Here is a 20,289-nt window from a genome sequence, read left to right on the forward strand (position 1 = left end):
AGAATTTCATGAAGCCCAGGACCCTGAATGCAACTCTGGATCCCCCAGCTACAAGGGATTTGTGAGGTGCTGGGACAAAAATCTTGAAGACAAGCTAGGTTGTGTTCTTTAGGCCCAGGTCCTACTCTACCAGGTTCTGAAAAAGAGGACCTCAATATAGGACAGCCAATATTAAACCATCTCTGTTCCACTGGGCCCACATATTCTTATGGAGCAAATAACCAGACACAAAAAAATATACCCTACACCTCTAGAAACAAAGAAAACACACACAAAAACCACACACATTTTACACGTTTTATCGCATCTGTATTTACCTTTTAAAGCAGAATGTGATTGGGCACTATATTTCCATTCACAAGCCTTGCTGAGTTACAAGACCTAGGGAAGCTCAGGGTTTTGTTCTCAGTACTCTGAAAACAAGCCACATGGGAAATTCCTCAGTTGTTTTAGCTTATATATTTACTTCTAAGACTAGTACATGCAGAATTAACTACAAGGAATGAAAAATTTTAAGATGAAACTTTATCCATCTTAATTTTTTTCTTTTTAAACATGAAGCTATCTTAGAGTACTTCCAAGTGACAAATTATTTGGTCTACTAAGGAATCCAGCTCAACAGCTAAATACTTCAGACCACAAAGTTAATAGGTTATGTCTTACAACAAATGTTCTACCAATCTGTTGAACCAAACCTATAAGTATCACAGTATCACAAGTAGAAATTTTATCTTCCCATTAGTTTTCATGCCACACAGATGTTTTAAATGTTAACAAAAATAAACAAAAATCCTCGAAAATATATTATCAGAAGGAATGAAAGTAAGCATCAAACATATAGCTCTGGGTGAAGCTTAGTCTACTTCTTCCATGCGTGATGTGTCGTCATCTCCTTCCAGGGGTGGCATTTCTTCAGAAACAGCAGCACTGGTATCATCCACAGTAGGGTCATCTTCATCAATACCTTGGTTTTGAAAATAAGTGTTGCAGATGTTAATACCAGATAAGGTAAGGAGCCTCAAATGACTTCCCTTATTTAGACTGAGCATTAAAAGAACAAAACAGGAAAACCTCATCCATACCAGGCAGGGCAAATATATGCCGGTAAACCCTAGCATTTGAGAGGTAGAGGCAGAAATCAGTCCAAAAAGGCCCTCAGCTATATAGCTTAGCTAACCCCAGTCTAGTCTGGGCTAAAGCTGTTTACCCCTTACATGTATATAGTTAAGGTCTTCCACAACAGCAATAATCCAATTTTGTCTCAAATGGCTCAAAATAAAGATCCTACTCAACAGGTTTCTTTTCCTTGTAACATGTAGTCTACAGGTAGCTTACCTAGACCAAGCTTGATCATCCTGTAGATCCTGTTTGCATGTGTCTGGGGATCTTCCAGACTGAAGCCAGAAGACAGGAGTGCAGTTTCATACAGCAAGATCACCAGATCCTTCACAGACTTGTCATTCTTGTCAGCCTCTGCCTTTTGCCGTAGGGTTTCAATGATGGAGTGGTCAGGGTTTATCTCCAGGTGTTTCTTTGCTGCCATGTAACCCATTGTTGAGTTGTCTCTGAGGGCTTGAGCTTTCATGATTCTCTCCATGTTTGCTGTCCACCCATAAGTGCTTGTGACAATACAGCATGGAGACGTCACCAATCGGTTTGATACAACCACCTGTAATTAAAAAAAAAAAAAACAAGTGATAACCAAGGCCCAAAAAATTATCAGAAATGGTAGTATTTGCAGTTGATGTAACCATGAAACTAATTATTTTCGGTTCTAAAAGGACCAAGTTACCAACTTGATGGAAACATTCACATACCTTCTCAACTTTTTTCTCCAAGATATCTTTCATAATTTTGCAGAGGTTTTCAAATTTTGTCTTCTTCTCTTCCTGTTTCTTTTTCTCCTCTTCATCTTCTGGAAGTTCCAGCCCTTCTTTGGTAACAGACACCAAGGTCTTGCCTTCAAACTCCTTCAGCTGTTGTACACAGTACTCATCAATGGGCTCAATCATATAGATCACTTCTAAGCCATGCTTTCGGAGACGCTCCACAAAGGCAGAGTTAGCAACTTGGTCCTTGGTCTCACCTAAAAAAATGTTACTTTTAAAAATGGTTTCATGTACTCTCAGCTTTTCTACCCAGCTACAGGTTTAAGTATACTAGACTGGGCATTCTTGCTTACAGAAATAAATGCTTCCTTAGTAACACCCATGTACTTGACCATCACCTGTGATGAAGTAGATGTGCTTCTGGTTTTCCTTCATCCTGGTGCAGTAGTCCTTGAGAGAAACCATCTCATCTCCAGAGGCAGATGTGTAGTATCGCAGCAGCTCTGAAAGCTTCTTCCGATTCTGAGAGTCTTCATGAATTCCAAGCTGAAACAAGCCACATTTATAATAAACACTTTTATCCTAACCTGGGAGGCAGAGGCAGGGGAATTAAGTCTGAAGGCAGCCTATTACTACACAGCCAAGTGCCAGGACGGCCAGAGTACTGCATAGTACAAACCCAACCACCAACTAAAACCAGTTTGGTTTGAAAAACTATCAGTAACACCAACCTTTATATTTTTTGAGAACTGCTCATAAAACTTTTTGTAGTTCTCTTTGTCTTCAGCCAGTTCAGTAAATAGTTCTAAGCATTTCTTGACCAAATTCTTTCTGATAACTTTCAAAATTTTGCTTTGCTGCAACATTTCACGGGAGATATTTAATGGAAGATCCTCAGAATCCACCACTCCTCTAATGAAATCTGGGGAGGAAAAAGATCAAAGATAACCATCTTTTTTCCCCCTCTAGGGCATTGAACCCATGGCCCCAAAACAAATTAGGCAAGGACACTGCCAATAGGTAAAATCCTTGGCCCCAAACCAAATGGGATTAATTTTCTTGACTGTTAACATTGCTTATTCTTATTCATACTTACTCAGATACTCAGGGATTAACTCCTCACAGTTATCCATAATGAAAACTCTTCGCACATACAATTTGATGTTGTTTTTTTTCTTTCGGTTTTCAAACAGATCAAAAGGAGCACGTCTTGGGACAAAGAGAAGGGCCCGGAATTCCAATTGTCCTTCAACAGAAAAATGCTGCAATAAAATAAAATACTTCTTGTAACTACCAGACAAAATGAACTCACTTTCCACTTGCGCTCCAAGTTTACAGGCACGACTGGGTTAGCAGCTAGGCACAAGCTGCAAAGGCAAATAGACTACTTTAAGCACTCAGCAGTCACTCACCTTTACCGCCAAATGTTCTTCCCAATCGTTGGTTAAGCTCTTGTAGAACTCTCCATATTCTTCATTAGTAATGTCATCAGGATTTCTGGTCCAAATAGGCTTTGTTTTGTTGAGTTCTTCTTGGTCAATGTACTTTTCCTTTATCTTCTTCTTTTTCTTCTTGTCACCATCCTTCTTTTCTTCTTCTTCCTCATCAGAACCGACATCTTCTATTTCTGGCTTGTCATCAGACTCCTTTTCTTCCTTTTCCTTTTCTTCCTCTTTATCTTCTTTTTCTTCAGCTTCATCATCACTGACTTCCTTATCGCGTTCCTTCTCCACCTTAAAAAAAACAAAAACACACAAGTAACTTCAGCATCTGCATTGTAGATTCATTAAACAACTAAAGAGCTAAGGAATGAAACATAAATCACTGCATAACCAAGAGACATCAGTGTTATCTATACTTTTTCAACAGCCCCTTTTCATTCAGAGTACAGAAGACCTACCAAACTGGGCCCAAACAGGCTTCACACTGCTCTAGTAAACACCAAGCTTACTGTTTTGAGAACTAGGATTGTATGTAGTTCATTCCCATCAATATAGAAATGCACTCTGCAGTTGAAAGGAAAACTTACGAAGAGAGTAATGGGATAGCCGATAAACTGAGAATGTTTCTTCACAATCTCCTTTATTCTCCTTTCCTCCAAATACTCCGTTTGGTCTTCTTTCAGGTGTAAGATAACCTTTGTTCCACGACCCATTGGTTCACCTGGAGAAAAACAGGTAACACCACAATGGTTAAAATAGTCTAACCCCCATGCTTGCTGGAGACTTGAGGTGACTGACATACAAATTTAAGCGAACTGTGCATCTCACTGTTCCCAGAACCCCTGGCAGCTCGCCTTCATTCACCACACACGCAACGGTCCCCACAGCTTGAATTAACTCCCTAGCACTAGTAGTAACCAAGCAAACATGAGCTGCACAATTTTTGTATTTCCTCCAGCAGCACAGCCCAGGGTCCTCAAACTCCCGGAAGAACAATTTTGTTAGAGGTCCTAACTCCACACACATCAGACTGCTCTTGGGCTCAATTCTCCCAGCTAATATTCACAAGCACTTGACTAATCGAGTCAGGAAAACTCCCCTCCACCTCTGAACAAGTAACAAATTCTGCCTTTTGCCTACCCGTGTCGGTCCTCACTGTGAACGAGCCCCCGGCTGAGGACTCCCACGCATACTGCTCATCGTCATTGTGTTTGGTGATCACAGTCACTTTCTCAGCAACCAAATACGCAGAGTAAAAGCCAACACCAAACTGGCCAATCATGGAGATATCTGCACCAGCCTGCAGAGCCTCCATGAAGGCCTTGGTGCCAGACTTGGCAATGGTACCAAGGTTATTGATCAAGTCAGCCTTGGTCATTCCAATTCCAGTATCGACGATGGTAAGGGTTCGATCTTGTTTGTTGGGAATAAGATTAATGTGCAGCTCCTTCCCAGAGTCTAGCTTACTGGGGTCTGTCAGGCTCTCGTATCTGATCTTGTCCAGAGCCTGTTAAGAAAACCACGAAAAATGTCAAGCTCAAAGTCAAGCCCCAAGGTGAGATTTTTTTACTCAATCAAAACCCAATTCCCCAATGGTACACTCACATCTGATGAATTTGAAATGAGCTCCCTCAGAAATATCTCTTTGTTTGAATAGAAAGTGTTGATGATCAAGGACATCAACTGGGCAATTTCTGCCTGAAAGGCAAAGGTCTCGACCTCTTCCTCCTCCATTGGTTGGTCTTGGGTCTGGGTTTCCTCAGGCATCTAGAGAACAGCACAGGTCCCTTTTAAAGCCACCACACGTTACGTCTACAGCCGCACTAATAATGGCTACCCACCCTAGAAATACGCTTCGAGAACTCTTATTTCGGCGTGCGACAGGGACGAGAAGGGGAGGTCGGATGACAAAGGGATGACCTCATTTCAGAATGCGGTAATTACGAGGCGCATGTGCACGCCTCCGGGAGGGCGTTCGGACCCAGGCGGCTGCACGCACGCACGCCCGCCGTCCCCAACGGCCGCCCTCCCCCACCGCTATGGCGCCTCCGTCCTCCGCCCGCGCCTCGGCAGCCGCGGCGCGGCCCACGCATGCGGTGAGGCCGGTCAGCCGGCGCCCTGGCCGCTGCTCCCGCCCGGCGGCGGTGGCCGCGGCCCGGGGCCGCCTGGGCCTGAGCCCGGGGCCGCGGGTCCCGAGCCATGGCCGCCCACCTCCACCTCCGCGGGCTGACGGAGCCCCGAAGGCCGCCCGGGCTGCAGCCGGCAGCCTCGCCCGCCGCATGCCCCAGCGAGCGGCTGAGAGCGGGGGACGGGGACGGGGACGGGGACGGGGAGGGCGCCCTCACCTTCGCTGAGTGACCACGCACGGGACGTGACTCGCCGCACCACCACACTGAAGCAACTGGCGCGCCGCCCCCCGCGCCTGCCTTTTATAGAGGCGGGCCCGCCCAGCGCGCGGGAGCTTTTTCCAGAAGCCTCCCGAACCTTCCGGAAGAACCCTCCCCAACCGTCGCCGCGGCCGCGCGCCTGCGCCTGCGCCCTGGCGGAGCCCCGCCCCCGCCCCGCCCCCCGCCAGCGGCGCGCCGCAGCGGCGCGAGCCCCTCCTCCACAGCCGCACGCTCCGCACATGCGCGCTCCGCCGGCCTCGCCGCCCGGCGCATGCGCCCCACAGGCCGTGCCCGCGCTCGGCTGCGCGCCCCGTCTCCTGGGTGCGTGTGAGCGGGGACGCCCTGCTGTGAGCGCGCGGGGAAGGGCGCCTGCCTCGGGGTCCACGCTGGAGACGCTGGCCTGCGGCGGAGGCCGCCCGGCCCCTGCTCCCCCCTTGCTGGGACCGCGCTTCCGGGAACGGGGCGAACGAGCGGGCCCAGCGCGCGGCTGCCGCAGTCAGGCAGCGTGCAGCGTGCAGCGCCTGCCCACATCCCATAAATCCGTCCGTAGTGACCAAAAACGCGACCCTCAACTTCAGGGCCGTCTTTCAGGAGTTTAGCTAACAAAGTGGTCCTACCCTGTTAACCCATCGTAATTTGGGGGCCTGAGAGATGGCTCGTCCGGTAAAGGCGCTTCAGTTTGGTTCCTGGAACCCACATGTCAGAAGAAAAAAAATTAACCCCTGGTGCTGTGACACCCACGTGCCCACACAACGGAAAGATTAGTGTAAAGGGCTGGAGAGACGGCTCAGCGGCTTAGGGACCATGCCAAGTTGCTTTGGGTGGTTAAGGTGACCCAAAAGGTAATGTCTGCCGGGGTGGTGATGCACGCGGGGGAATCATATGATCACCCACTATGTTATTAGGGAGAGGTCAGGGTATTCTCAAAAACTAGTCAAGGTTATGGAAGGTCAGATCCCAGGAAATAGAGAACAACCCAACTCTCACAATAAAAAATTATTTTTAAAAATGCAACCTAATGGCTCCTGTCTTTAAAAAAAAAAATGGAGTCAGGCAGGCTCCCTACTTGCTCTGTAGGTCAGGCTGGCCCTGAATACATAGAGATCTGCCTACTTCCGCCTCCTGAGGTGTGCACCGCAGTACCCGGCTGAGGTGGTACTCTTACAGCATCAATTGCTTCCCCTAAGACTGGCTGTTAGGATAAAGTGCTGGGGGACCTTGGCAGTCAAGGTTGACCAAGGCAGGGGACAAACGTGCCAGGCAGAGCTTTTTCTTTTTTCGGTTTTTCAAGACAGGGTTTCTCTGTATTGTCCTGGAACTCGCTCTGTAGACCATGCTGGACTCGAACTCAGAGATCCGCCTGCTCCGCCCCCCCCCCCCCCCAGTGCTGGAATTAAAGGCATGCACCACCAACGCCCAGCTTTTTTTTGTTTTTTGGCCAGGAAAAGCTTCAGAAAGCTTAAATGAGAAGTTTTATTAGAAAGGGGGGAGGAAAGAAACAAGAGTCAGAGAAGACAGGAGGGCAGAGGGAGACAGGGAAAGCCCTGTCTGCCCCAGGGGAACAGCAGGAAAAAAGAGAGGGAAAGAGAGAGAAAAGGCAGGAGCGTAGGTGGGAAGGGGTCTTTCTTTTCACCTGTGCTGACCAGAGCACTGCCTGAGTGCATTCTGCCAGGTGACAGGGGCAGGCCAGCAGAATGCCTGACTCCTTACATTGGCTGTTTGTGTTGGGTGCCAGGAAATTAAGTTTTTGGCTTTAACTCTTGGTAGCAAGCATCACAAATCAAGCTCCAAGCTGTTAGGCTCTCTATGCTAAAAGGGGGAATTTTGCTTTTTATTTTTAGCCCTTTGGTTTCCACACTGGGAACTGAACCCAAGATCTCCTACGTGTTATCTCCTACGTGTTATGCTAGGGAAGCTAGGCCCTACCACTCAATTATATTGCCGGCTCTCTTTTGATTTTTATTTTGAGACGGTGTCAGATGCCAATCCTGACTATAAAGCAACAGTAGCTCAGCCAGAACTTGCTATCTTTGTATCTCAGCATTCCAGGTAGCAGGCAGATCTCTATGAGTTCAAGGCTCACCTGTGCCAGCCAGGGACGTACAGGGAGACCTGGTTTCAAACGGAACAAAGTCCACAGTTGTGGGGCTCGGGATGGCTCAGTGGTTAAGGTGCTTGCCATGCAGAACTGAGCTCAGACCTCCAGCAACCCACTGAATGCCAGGTGAGCATGTAGGCCAGCCTTAATTCAGTTCTGGAAGGCAAAGGTGGTTCTATTACTGTAAAGAGACACCATGACCAAGGCAACTGTTAAAAGAGAAAGAATTTGACTGGGGACTTGCTCAGAGTTCAGAGGTTACTCCATTACCATGGTGGCGGGAAGCATGGTGGCAGGCAGGGTCAGCAGTAGCGGAGAAGGCAGAAAGAGACTCTGGGCTTGGCATGCACTTTTGAAGCTTCACAGCTCATCTCCACCCCCCAGCCCCCCACCCCCGTGACACACTTCCTCCCACAAGGCCACACATCTTAATTCTTCTAATCCTTTCGAATAGTGCCACTCACCAGTGACTAAGCATTCTTATTCAAACCTCCCCAGAGGGGATCACTGCACAAGCTGGCTGGCAAGGTTATGTACATCAGTAAGCTCTGAGTGTGACTGAGAGACCCTGACTCAATAGATCAGGTGGACAAGTGATTGAAATTATCTTCAGGGGCTGGAGAGATGGCTCAGTGGTTAAGATCACTAGCTGGTCTTCCAGAGGTCCTCAGTTCAATTCCCAGCAACTATTTGGTGGCTCACAACTATTTCTAATGAGATCTGGTGCCCTCTTCTGGCCTGCAGGAATACATGCAGGCGGAACACTATACATAACAAATCTTAAAAAAGAAAATGATTATTTATTTATTGAGACAGGGTTTCTCTGTGCAGCTCTGGCTGTCCTGGAACTCGCTCTCTAGACCAGGCTGGGCTTGAACTCACAAACGATTTTCAATATCAACTTTAGCACTTTAAAAGAACTCATATGCATGTGCTATTGCTTATCTGGAGTCAGGGAGGGGTGGGACAGGTGCGCCTGAGCCCCACATTAGCAATTGTTCTAACCTGGAGTAGCACTGCTTAGAAGCTTTCGGGGGACAAGCCAGCATGAGGTGAACAAGCAGTAGGGTAAAATGAGTCAGGGTCCTCAGCCCTATCAGACCAGAGGTCTTGGAGGTGACCTGGAACTTGTCCCCAGAGCGCTGCCATTTCCTTCAAACCTGCTGAGTCGCCTGACTTCGCCCTCACCTTCTGCTCTCCCTTCTGAGCGCCGCCACATTCGGGGCTCCTCTAATGCAACCCCAGCCTCAGGCTCTGGGGACACTTTCTGTCGAGGCTGTCAGCCCCAGGGCCCTGCTATAGCCAGTTCATCTCTCCTGTCCTGTCTGGGACCCAGTCCACATATTCACTGACTGGGGAGATGTCCTCCTATGTCCATCTCCATGCTAGACCCAGTGTCCCCTGTATGGGTAGGCCTGTCACCAGGCTGTGACAGTACTGTCCACACCACCAGGACAGCTGGGTGGGACATTTTTGTTAGTCCTAACCAGACCATGTGGCACACTTAACAAAGAATATGGAGGCATGTTTAATGTGTGCAAGACACTAGGTCCCAGCCCCAGCGCGTAGGCACACAGATATGCATAGAGCCCAGAATGGGTTCAGGGAAAACAGACTCTAAAAGGGCGGTGGCTGCTGCGCAGGTTTCTTGAGTTCCTTTCTTCACCCCTGCACAGCTTCCAAATCAGGACAGGGTTCGTGATGTTTACTGCTCTTGAGGCCGTGTGACCCGGGAGAGAGGGGCCTAAACACTAGGGAGACTAAAGTCTCATGCATTAGCCAACTTTATGCAGAATGCCAGGCAACTAATACTAAGGGATAAGAAGAACCACACAGGTAAGGTTTTTGTTTTGTCGTTTTGTTGTGGAGACAGGGTTTTGGAGCTCTGGAGCCTGTCATGCCACTCGCTCTGGAGACCAGGCTGGCCTTAAATTCTCAGTGATCCCCCTGCCTCTGCCTCCCGAGTGCTGGGGTTAAAGGCGTACGCCGTTGCCACCACCACCGCTCAGCTATGCGTAAGGTTTTAATCACAACGACAAGCTATACCTGGTAAAAAGCACATTTCCCACAGAGGAATATAAACAAATAGCCAGCTGTGATGAATAATCTGAAGTGAATTCACCCCTACCTGATACACCTGGGGGGTGCACTGCGCACATGCCAAGGATAACCCTTGGTCACAAGGTTCTTGTGTTCTTGGGGTTTTCTCACAAGCACTCAGAATTCCCCTCACAGGACTCCATTACTGGACATGTTCTGACATTGTAGAATGCACACGGACCCATCAGGGTTATTCAACATCTGCATCACCCCTTCCTTTATTCAGATTGTGACAGCAGCTCAGAGCCTAGGGACCTGACCTCTCTTCACCCTGAGCGGGCCCCCAGTGTGCCTACCTCCCTTTCAGACTCTCCACTGAGCTCAGTTCATTGCAGGTGCTTGAACCACCGCCCTGAGTCCACCAGGCTGAACTGAACTTACAGGCTGTCATGCTGTCATCGTTCTCCTACAGGCCATATCCAGACCCAGCACAGGGCAGGCAGCCATGTAAGCATATCCATAGACCCCTTCAGCCCTAAGGGAGGTTTTGTGTGTGTGTGTGTGTGTGTGTGTGTGTGTGTGTGTGTGTGTGTGTGTGTGTGTGTGTGTGTTTAGCACCACCTGCTGGTCAGCTGTTTGGGGACTTCCAATTGGAACCTTTAAAGGGAGAATTAGAGAATGTTAATGAGCTCCAGTAAAGATGACTATCATTGGGGTCTTCACTCAGAGGAGTCCAAAGCAAACCTTCTGGTATTTCACTGAGCAAGGATAAGGTGGTGTGTGTGTGTGTGTGTGTGTGTGTGTGTGTGTGTACAAGCATGTGCTCACAAGATAGTCTGGAATTCTGGATAACCTTCCTGCCTCATCCTCCCCAGTGCTGGGACTAAAGATACCCACTGGGTAGTGCAGGCCTATAATCCCAGCTATGTAGGAGGCTGAGACAGGAGAATGACAAGTTCAAGGCCTGCAGAGCTACAAAGTGAGTCCAGGGTAGTGCGGAACTTTCTGTGACCTCCTGTGATCTACTATTGAGCTATATCCCTTAGTTCTCTTTAATTTTCCCTCTTGTCTCTGAGGCTAGGGGACTGAAGGCTTGAAAAGACCTGTCCAGTGCCCCACCACTGAGCGACATTCCAGCCCCCTTCTCTTTACTTTTTGAGACAGGCTTTCACTAAGATGCCTGGACTTGTCTGGAATTTTCCATAATCAGGGCAGGTCATGCCATTTTAATCTGCCCGCCTCCAATGCCTGCATAGTAGGGATTACTGACCTGTGTTATAATTTGGGGGAGGCAAGTTTTGTGAAAACCAGACCTTTCTTTGAGAATCGCCAGGGTATGGCCACTAATGGCTTCCCTTCTTGCCTGCCCACTGGGCAGTTTTGCCCCAGACAGTTCCGGATACATGTGTGGACACCGACAGGATGAACACACGAGCGATGTGAGCAGCAGACATCTGTACTCTGTAGCCCAAAATCCTGTGTTGGCTCTCAGACTGCATTTCCTTGCTTCTCAAGTTTCTCCATGTCTGCCTGACAGTAATGCTGCCTGCTGCCTGTGATTATTTCAGGGTTACACTTCATGATGAGGGGTGAATGTGCTCTCTGAACTAATCCACTGAAACAGAGTGGGGTTTTCTCAGAAGGAACAAAGCTACTTCGGTCAAGCAATGCAGCCTGTGGGAGGGAGGCCATGGCAGGCCCAGTGAGGAATTCATGGTAAGTGGCTGTAGGTCACACACTGGGGAAGAGGGTGGCAAGTGCAGAGGCTACGAGCTGTTTGTTGGGCTCAAGGGACTGTATGAGGTGTGAGTGAGCAGCTGTGGAATGAGGGGTAAGGGAAGGACACCTTCCCGTCCTAACTAAGGGGTTTTGATCACTGAACTGAGGGCAGGGCTCCACTCAGCCTAGTGCTGTAGGCCACATTTGGCCTTGCTTCTGTTATAGGGTCCTCCTAATCTCCATTTCACATGTTAGGGTTCAGTACCAGCAGCGGGGCGTTGGCAGAGATGGTCAGAGAGCGGAGTCACCCAGCAGGTCAGCAGATGCCGGTTGTTCCTCTCACCTGTTGCTTATTTCTGATCTTTCCTGTGACATCAGTACTTTTGTTTCTTTGGGCATGTGCCTTACCAAAGCCTGCTGTGCTAACTCTGATGGGGTAAAGGCTCTTTCACCCTGTAACAGTCCCCCAGACCTTAGCATGACTGACTCCATGCTGGAAGTACCATTCAGATAAAATTTAGCCACCTATCAAAAACAAAGACCCAATCCATCAAAGTCTACAGTTCTGGCTAACTGTTCTTGTTGAGTCAAGTATGTCAACCCAGAACATGGTTTTTTGGTTTTGTGTGTGTGTGCGCGTGCTTAAGAGCTCACCCTGAGGAAGGCTTGGTGCCACACTGGAATCCAGAACAGCCAGTGTAGGCACCAGGCAGCCAATAACTTTCTATTGGCTTAACCCCATGTCTGAGCAGTCTCCTCCCTCTCCACCATGAGCCCACTCAGTAAGTACCTCCCCCAGCACTTCAAACATCCCTGCCTTGAGCAGGATCCCATGGGAACAGGACCACTCAGGTTTGCTTTCCTTCTCTCTCTCGTTGTTGTTTTGTTTTGTTTTTTTTTTGTTTTGTTTTTTTGTTTTGTTTTGTTTTGTTTTTTGAGACAGGGTTTCTCTGTGGCTTTGGAGGCTGTCCTGGAACTAGCTCTTGTAGACCAGGCTGTTCTCAAACTCACAGACATCAGACTGCCTCTGCCTCCCGAGTTTTGGGATTAAAGGCGTGCTTCCTTCTCATTTTTTAAAGAGAATTTTAAAAGTTTTTTTTTTTTTTTATTTTATGTGTATTGGTGTTTGCCTAAATTCACATCTGTGTACCATGTACATTCAGTGCCTGAAGAGGCCAGTTCTCCTGCGACCAAAGTCACAGAGAGCTGAAAGCCGTTATGTGGGTGCTGGGAATTGAACTCCGGTCCTCTGAAGCAGCAGCCATCTCTCTAGGGCGTTGCTCTCCTGCTTGGATTCAGGGTTATGAGGATGTACGCCTGGAGTTTGGAGGCCCTCACCCTCCCTCAGAATAGGCTACAGTCTGGCTGTAGTTTTTTTTTTTTTTTCAGTTAGGTTAATGAGAGTCAGCCTCCTGCTGCTGGTAACCATAGGAGTCCCGAATGCAAACATCCTTCATCATTCCTGGGAATCAGTTGGGCAGGGGTAATCGCAAAAGAATAATTAATTTTCTTTCACAAATAGAGCTCTGTGTCTTACACACTGAGAGGAGGGAGGCTTACTTGCTATTGGGGCAGGACTCCTGGGTCCTGTGAGAAAAGAAGCTAGTTAACGAGTGCTGAGTGCTATTTATGCTCAGTGACAGACACTCCATTGTCTCATCAATCTTTCCCAACAGCCTCTCCCTGGACAGTTCCACTCTCGGGGCTGGAAAGCTGAACATCAAACATGTTTTCCCAGCCTTTACAGCTGCTGGAGAGTGCCATGTGATCCTGCTCCAGGCAATAGGGACATAAATAGTTACTGGATACTTCTGGGGAAGGAGAGAGAAGGGGTATGTATGTTTTAATGAATTTTTAAGTGGCCTCAATTTCTTTCTACATTTATTTGGTGTTAGTTGTGTGTGCATTGCACAGCATGAGTGTGGAGGTCAGAGGGAAGCCTGAAGTGGGTGAGTCCTGGGAGGTGAAACTCAGGTTGCCAGCACTGGGGGCCGGGGCACTCATCTGCTGAACACCTTTTGTTTTTGTTTTGGTGATTTTTGAGACAAGCTTTCTCTGTAGCTTTGGAGTCTGTTATGGAACTCGCTCTGTAGACCAGGCTGGCCTCGAACTCACGGAGATAAGCCTGCTGTGTGCCACCACTGCCTGGCCTGCTGAGCTGTTTTCCCAGTGCACCCAGAGAATTTTTGGAAGATGCAAGGACAAAAATGAAAAAGCTGGGCACGATAGCACCTATTTGTAACCCTAATGCTTAGGAGGTGGAGCAGCGTGAGGGTCGAGAGCTCAAGGTGACTTGGACTTGAACTCCTTGGCTACACAGCACATTAAAAAGAAAGGAAGGAAGGAAGAAAGAAAGAAGTTGGGCTGGAGAGATTGCTCAGTGGTTAGAGCACTGGCCGTTCTTCCAGACCCTGGTTCATATTCCCAGCACCCCCATGACAGCTCACAGCTGTCTGTCCGAACTCCTGTTCCTTACACAGACATACGTGAGGTAAAACACCAATGTATATAAAATAAAATCCATAAAATTAAACAGTGAGTCTTTAATTTAACTTTTCTGAGCAGAGATTTGCTAAAATAGTTTAGGTTAGCCTTGAACACCGGATCCTGGTCTCGGTCTCCCAAGCATTGGGATTAGAGGTGTTGCAACTGTGTCTGAGCCTGTCATTGTTTTATTTTTGCTTGTCTTGCTATGTGGTGCAGGCTGGCCTGGAACTGTTGCCTTCCTGATGCTGGGGATTCCAGACACAAACCACTGAGCACAGCCTGACCTAGCTCTCTGCATGCCAGGGGTTTTGTTAGGTGCGGGGAGACAGAGACCCACAAAACCAGTCCCTGTTCCCACTCAGCAGCTCACTGTGGGGAAGGAGACACAGGAATAGGCCATCGAATGCCCTGACATAAGTGTGATACTAAATATGGCTTAAGGTGCTATGGTGGCAGTGAGGACCAGGGAATGTTTCCTGAGGGCAAACAACACTTGAGCCAAGCTGTGCTTAGTGGCATCAGAGGGACACACCAGATGGTGGGATTTGCATGAGCAAAGGTGTGAAGCCATGTGATGAGTTGCATGGTGGCTATCACACAGGAAACCCAGGGGGGAGATAGTATGCCACTGTGAGTGTGGCCTCCGTCTGGTAGTAGATAATGGGAAGGCTCGCGTTTTATGGAGGTTTTTTTTTTTTTTTTTTTTTTGGTACTTATTTATTTTTGAGCCATAGTCTCAGGAATACCAGGCTGGCCTCAGACTCAATATCTCAATACCGTAGCTGAGGATGACTTTGAACTTCTAATCCTCCTAACTCCACCTCCTGAGAACTAGTACTATAGGGACGTGCCACCACCAAGTCTTGGTATTTTAGGTTGATTTTGCTAGCAGGTAGATTTTGTTTTTAAGAGACATAAGCCTATGCACAAGGAAATAGAAAGCTGTTGTAGACAGGGTTTCTCTGTGTAGCCCTGACTGTCCTGGAACTCACTCTGTAGGTCAGACTGGCCTCGAACTCACAGACATCCACCTGCCTCTGCCAGAATTAATGGTGTACACACTATCCAGCTGCTTGTTGACTTCTAGAAGCATCTGCCTATACAGTTATGTACTTGGTCCTGGTGGTTGTTTTTGTTTTGTGTTTTGTGTTTGCTTATTTGTTTGTTGGTGCTGGGGTAGGATCCAGGGTCTCATGACTACTAGGCAAATGCTCTACCACTGTGGAATATCCTCAACTCTAAATCCATTTTGGAAAAAAAATCTATTTATGGTCAAAATATTAGCTTTGACTTCAGCAATGAGCCATCAAGATCCCTTTGTTCTGTTAATTTGAGGTGGGTTTTTAAAGGGTGTGTGTGTGTGTGTCCCTGCCCGTGTCCAGGACAGGTTGGATTCCATCATATTCCATCATATTGGAGTTACAGGCAGTTGTAAGCCACCTGATGTGGGAGCTTGGAATTGAATTTAGGTCCTTTGGAAGAGCAGCAGCCACCCCTACCTGCTGACTCACTGCTCTAACCCATTTGTCACCAATACCATCCTCACTTCAAACTGTCTCGGGTAATATTTATTTCTTTCATGTACCAAAATCCATATTGAATGGTGAGTTCTGGATGGCAAAAGAGGATTCAGTTTTACACCTGTATATTTGTGCCTATGCATTTCCAGACAGTGTTTCACTAAATAGTCCTGGCTGTCCTATAATTCAATTTGTAGACCTGGCTGGCCTGCAGCTCAAAGATCCACATACTTTAGCCTCTCAAGTGCTGTCTACAAGTCTTGTGCACTAGGTAAATACACACAAATGCTCTTTCTCCTTTTGAAGAGACAGGGTCTTGAGTAGCCCAGGCTAGACTCAAACTCTGTAAGCAGCCACCTCTCAAATACTAGGATTGTAGGTGCTTATACTTCATACTGTGTCTTCTTTTCCCTTAGAACATCTACTTAATCTGAGAGTAGCATGCTTAAAACTTTCCATCTCTTGTATAACCTGTTTCCCTCTGTTCAGGTCCCTAAGTGTTCATTTAGAGGCTTCTCGATAGTCTGGCTGCCTGCTCAGGACTGACGGTGGAGAGTTGAAAGACTAGGAGGTGTGAGGGCATTGGGTCTGAAGACTTAGACTTTGGTCCATTGCATGCTAGTCTGCAGGAATAATTTGTTGGGGAATCTCTTCCGCGTGGGGTGTATGTGTGTGTGTGTGGGGATATCAACATCTCCAGAAAAGAATTTTCTAGAATATCTGCTTGAGCAGTAAAAGTTTGGGTGCCAAAATTCTGGGAACTTTGTGGGGAGAAGACCGGGGACCCTAGCATTTGGTAATCACATGCTGTGGTGAACTGAATAGACTCCTGTCTGAGTGCTTGACATATAGGAAATGGCACTATTAGGAGGTGGTATGGCCTTGTTGGAGGAAGTGTGTCACTGTGGGGGTGGGCTTTGAGGTCTGCTTAAGCTACACCCAGTGTGGCACAGTCTCCTGTTGCCTGCCTATCAAGGTAGAACTTTTATCTCCTTAGGAAGCACCACCATATGCGGCCGTGTTTCTTACCATAATGATAATGAGCTAAATCTCTGAAACTGTAAGCCAGCCCTAATTAATTAAATGCTTTGCTTTTAAGAGTTGCAGTGGATGGAGTCAGAAATTGGCTGACAGGGATTAGCCATAGAGTTGCTGGAGGACTGAAGAGGTCTGCTAGAGAGGAATAGGAAAAGAGGGGGACTGCTGGATTGGGGGGAAATGTGGAGGGTCAGCTAATTAATTCTCTCATCTTTAGCTCAATTTCTGACTCTCAAATTTTTATTATACTGTAACAATTTAGATAATTGTTTCAGACTTTTTTCTGCCTGTCTCTGCCTCCAGGGTGGTGGGACTAAAGGCAGGCGCCACCTGGACCCTTTTAGACTTTCATTAGCTATTGCCAGACTGTTCTGTACTGGCCCTGTGCTGATTTATACCACATTAGCAATATAAGGAAATGTGCTACCTTATTCCTTACAGATAGATAACGAACTACAGTGAATAGATCTTATCTGTTACTTTAATTTGTATTAAGTTTGTGATAGATAACTGTATTTATGATTAAGACATTTGTGTTTCTGTCTTCCCACATACCCTTTGTCAATTACATCATTGGCCTTTCATTTTTTTTTTCTTTTAGTCCTGCTCTCACTGTGTGTAGTCCTGACTGATATGCAACTTGCCACATAGACCAGGCTAGCCTCAAACTTACACAGCCCTACCTGCTTCTGCCTCTTAGCATAGGAACTAGAGATGTACATCACCACAGTCAGGCAAGACAGCTTTCGGAGACAGGGTCTTGCTGCTGCTGTTACTCAGGCTATGTTTCTCTCTCTCTCTCTGTGTGTGTGTGTGTGTGTGTGTGTACACGTGCGCATGTGAGTACACTGCCCTTTCAGGACAGAGAGGCAGATCACCTGGAATTTAGAGTCCTCTACAAGAACAGTATAAGTCCTTAACCCTAAAAGCCATCTCTTCAGCTCCAGAAAAGCCTGTAACTGAATTTCCCCATTACGCCGCAGCACTGTCTGGCTATAAACCTGTTTATATAGCTGAAGATAACCATGAGCTTCTGGTCCTATCTCCACCTTGTAGGCAGTGAGCAGGCATGAGCCATCATGCCCCATTTATGTCATGGGGGATCAAACACAGGGTCTCCTGTATAAGAACTACCAATCCAGCTAGACAGCGGTCATCTCGAAACAGGAAATTCCTGTCTAGCCATTATAGGAAACTTCAAAGGCAGAAGCAAAAGCCTGATAGAGGAAACTTCTGTGACTCCAGAAGTCCTCTTTCTTTTCATCTTCCTCCTCCTCCTCTCTGTCTGTCTCACTGATTCAGAGACAGGGTTTCTCTGTGTAGCCCTGGCTGTCCTGGAACTCACTCTGAAGACCAGGCTGGCCTTGAACTCACTCTGTAGACCAGGCTGGCCTTGAACTGATAACTGTTGCTTCTCCCCCTGAATGCTGGGATTAAAGGAGTGTACCACCACTGCCCAACCTCTCTCCCTCTCTTTCAAAAGAATTTACTATGTAGCCCTGGCTTGCCTGTAATTCAATCTGTAGACCAGGTTGGCTTGGAGCTCAGAGACTTGCTTGCCTCTCCTTCCTGAGTACTGGAATTAAAGGCACGTGCCACCACATCTGGCATGCTGTCTGTCTTGAATTTTTAGAGAACTTCACTACTATAGGTGTGTGTTTTGCCTGTGTGCATGTCTGCACCACTTGTGTGCCTGGTGCTTCTGCAGACAGAAGAGGAAGTAGGGTCCCCTGGTGGAACTGGAGTTACAGATGGCTGTGACCACGGGTGGGTGCTGAGAATTGAACCCTGGTCCTCTGGGGGAGCAGCCAGTGGTTAGAACCGATGAGCCATCTCCCCACACCCGAGTAGTTTCTTTGGATTCCTTAATTTATTATTTTACTTATTGGCATTTTCAAGACAGGGTTTCTCTGTGTAGCCATGGCTGTCCTGGAACTCACTCTGTAGACCAGGCTGGCCTGGAGCTCACTCTGTAGACCAGGCTGTCCTGGAGCTCACTCTGTAGACCAGGCCAACCCAGAACTCACAGAGATCTGTCTCTACCTCACAAGTGCTGGGACTGAAGGCCAGAGCCACCACCATGACCAGCTGTTTTTTTCTTTAGACCAGGTCAGCAGCTGGTTTACTAAGTAGCTAAGGGTGGCATTGAACCCCAGTCCTTCCTGCCTCTATATTCCAACACCCAGCAACCCTTAGAGTACTGCCACAATGGTTCTGACATTTTTGTGTGTGTGTCTGTGTATGTGTCATGTGTGGGGTGTCTGTGGAAGCCAGAGAAGAACATAGGATTAGGTCCCCTAGAGCAAGAGAGACAGGCAATTGGGGAGCTGTCACGTGGGCTGTTGGATTCAAACTCAGGCCATCTTCAAAAGCAGTAAGTGTTCCAAACCACATGAACCCATTCAATTTTAAAGCTTTTTTAAATTTATGCTTGAGAAAGGGTATCACTGTGTGTCATTGGCTGGCCTGAAATCAGTTATGTAGACCAGGGTGGCCTTAAACTGAAAGAGTTCTGCCTGCCTCTGCCTTGTGAGTGCTGGGTTTAAAGGTGTGGCTCTACTAATTTTGTCCTATTAAAGTCTTTCCAGCAAATTCATTGCTCTACCCAACTAAATGGAAATCCAACCATAAACAAAGCCCCCCCAAAACAGTATTTATTTTTAACTTTTAAAAAAAGATCTATCTTGCAGGGCAGTGGTGGAGCACCCCTTTAATCCCAGCACTTGGGAGGCAGAGGCAGGCAGGTCTCTGTGAGTCCACAGCGAGTTCTAGGACTCGCTACACAGAGAAACCCTGTCTCAAAACAACAACAACAGAAACAAACTTATTTTATTGTTTTCTGTGTATGCCTGTTTTGCCTGCATGTATGTTTGTGTACCATGTGTGTGCTTAGTGCCCTCCAAGGTCAAGTGAGGGCTTCAGAACCCCTGGGATTGGAGTTACATATCATTGCAAACTGTCATGTGGATGCTGGGAACTGAACTCAGGTCCTCTCTAACAGCAATAAGTGTTCTGAACTACCAAGCCATTACTCCAGCCCCAGACAGTGTTCTTCTCTCTCTACATCTTTATTTTGAGAAGACAGAAGTGGACCATCTGGGACCACAGTGGAAGAGAACAGTGGACATGCTAAATGGACACATGCTTAAAATCAGCCTACTAACAAATCGATAAGGGACCAAAATTCCCTTCTCTAAGGCAGAAGCAGAACTATCTGAAAACACAGGTAATGTAGCTGGGCATTGGTGGCACATGCCTTTAGTCCGAGCACTCGGGAGGGAGGCAGAGGCAGGCGGATCTCTGTGAGTTCCAGGCTACCCTGGTATACAGGGCCAGTTCCAGGGCAGGCTCGAAAGCAATACAGAGAAAACCTGTCTCGAAAAACAAACAAAACAAACAACAACAACAAAACCACAGGTAATGTAATCCAAAGGCAGGGCTTAATCTCAGGAGCAAGGTCTGAGAAAAGAAGAAAGGAACATGTTCTCAAATATGTGACCTGCAATCAGGTGTAGCTCACACTCTAAGTGAGATGAGACAGGCAACAAATGTCATAGCAATGTCAACATTAACGTAAGGTAATACATGTTACAACATTCATACTAATTTAAGGGGCTAAAGTTAGGGACTGTTCCCATAGGAGGTAGGTTTGGCAAATGCATACAACTACTGCACATCAGGCTCTAGGCTACATCCAAGATGCCATAAGAATGATGGGATTCCAGCCAG

At 47.3% G+C, this 20,289-nt stretch overlaps 1 protein-coding gene across 1 annotated transcript; it reads right to left on the reverse strand.

The window, feature by feature from the left end:
• Positions 1–287: 287 nt before the first annotated feature.
• On the reverse strand, positions 288–5,784 carry Hsp90aa1 (heat shock protein 90 alpha family class A member 1). Its single transcript, XM_051196622.1, has 11 exons — positions 5,617–5,784; positions 4,877–5,038; positions 4,412–4,778; positions 3,859–3,992; positions 3,242–3,562; positions 2,926–3,091; positions 2,561–2,751; positions 2,228–2,375; positions 1,818–2,086; positions 1,336–1,669; positions 288–964 (listed from the first exon to the last, which is right to left on the reverse strand). Exons 2-11 carry the CDS (start codon positions 5,036–5,038, stop codon positions 855–857), a joined length of 2,202 nt encoding a protein of 733 aa, XP_051052579.1. The 5' UTR covers positions 5,617–5,784; the 3' UTR covers positions 288–854.
• Between the last annotated feature and the right edge of the window lie 14,505 nt (positions 5,785–20,289).

This window comes from Phodopus roborovskii, unplaced genomic scaffold (assembly GCF_943737965.1).
Source record: "Phodopus roborovskii unplaced genomic scaffold, PHOROB, whole genome shotgun sequence".
NCBI classification, from domain to species: domain Eukaryota; kingdom Metazoa; phylum Chordata; class Mammalia; order Rodentia; family Cricetidae; genus Phodopus; species Phodopus roborovskii.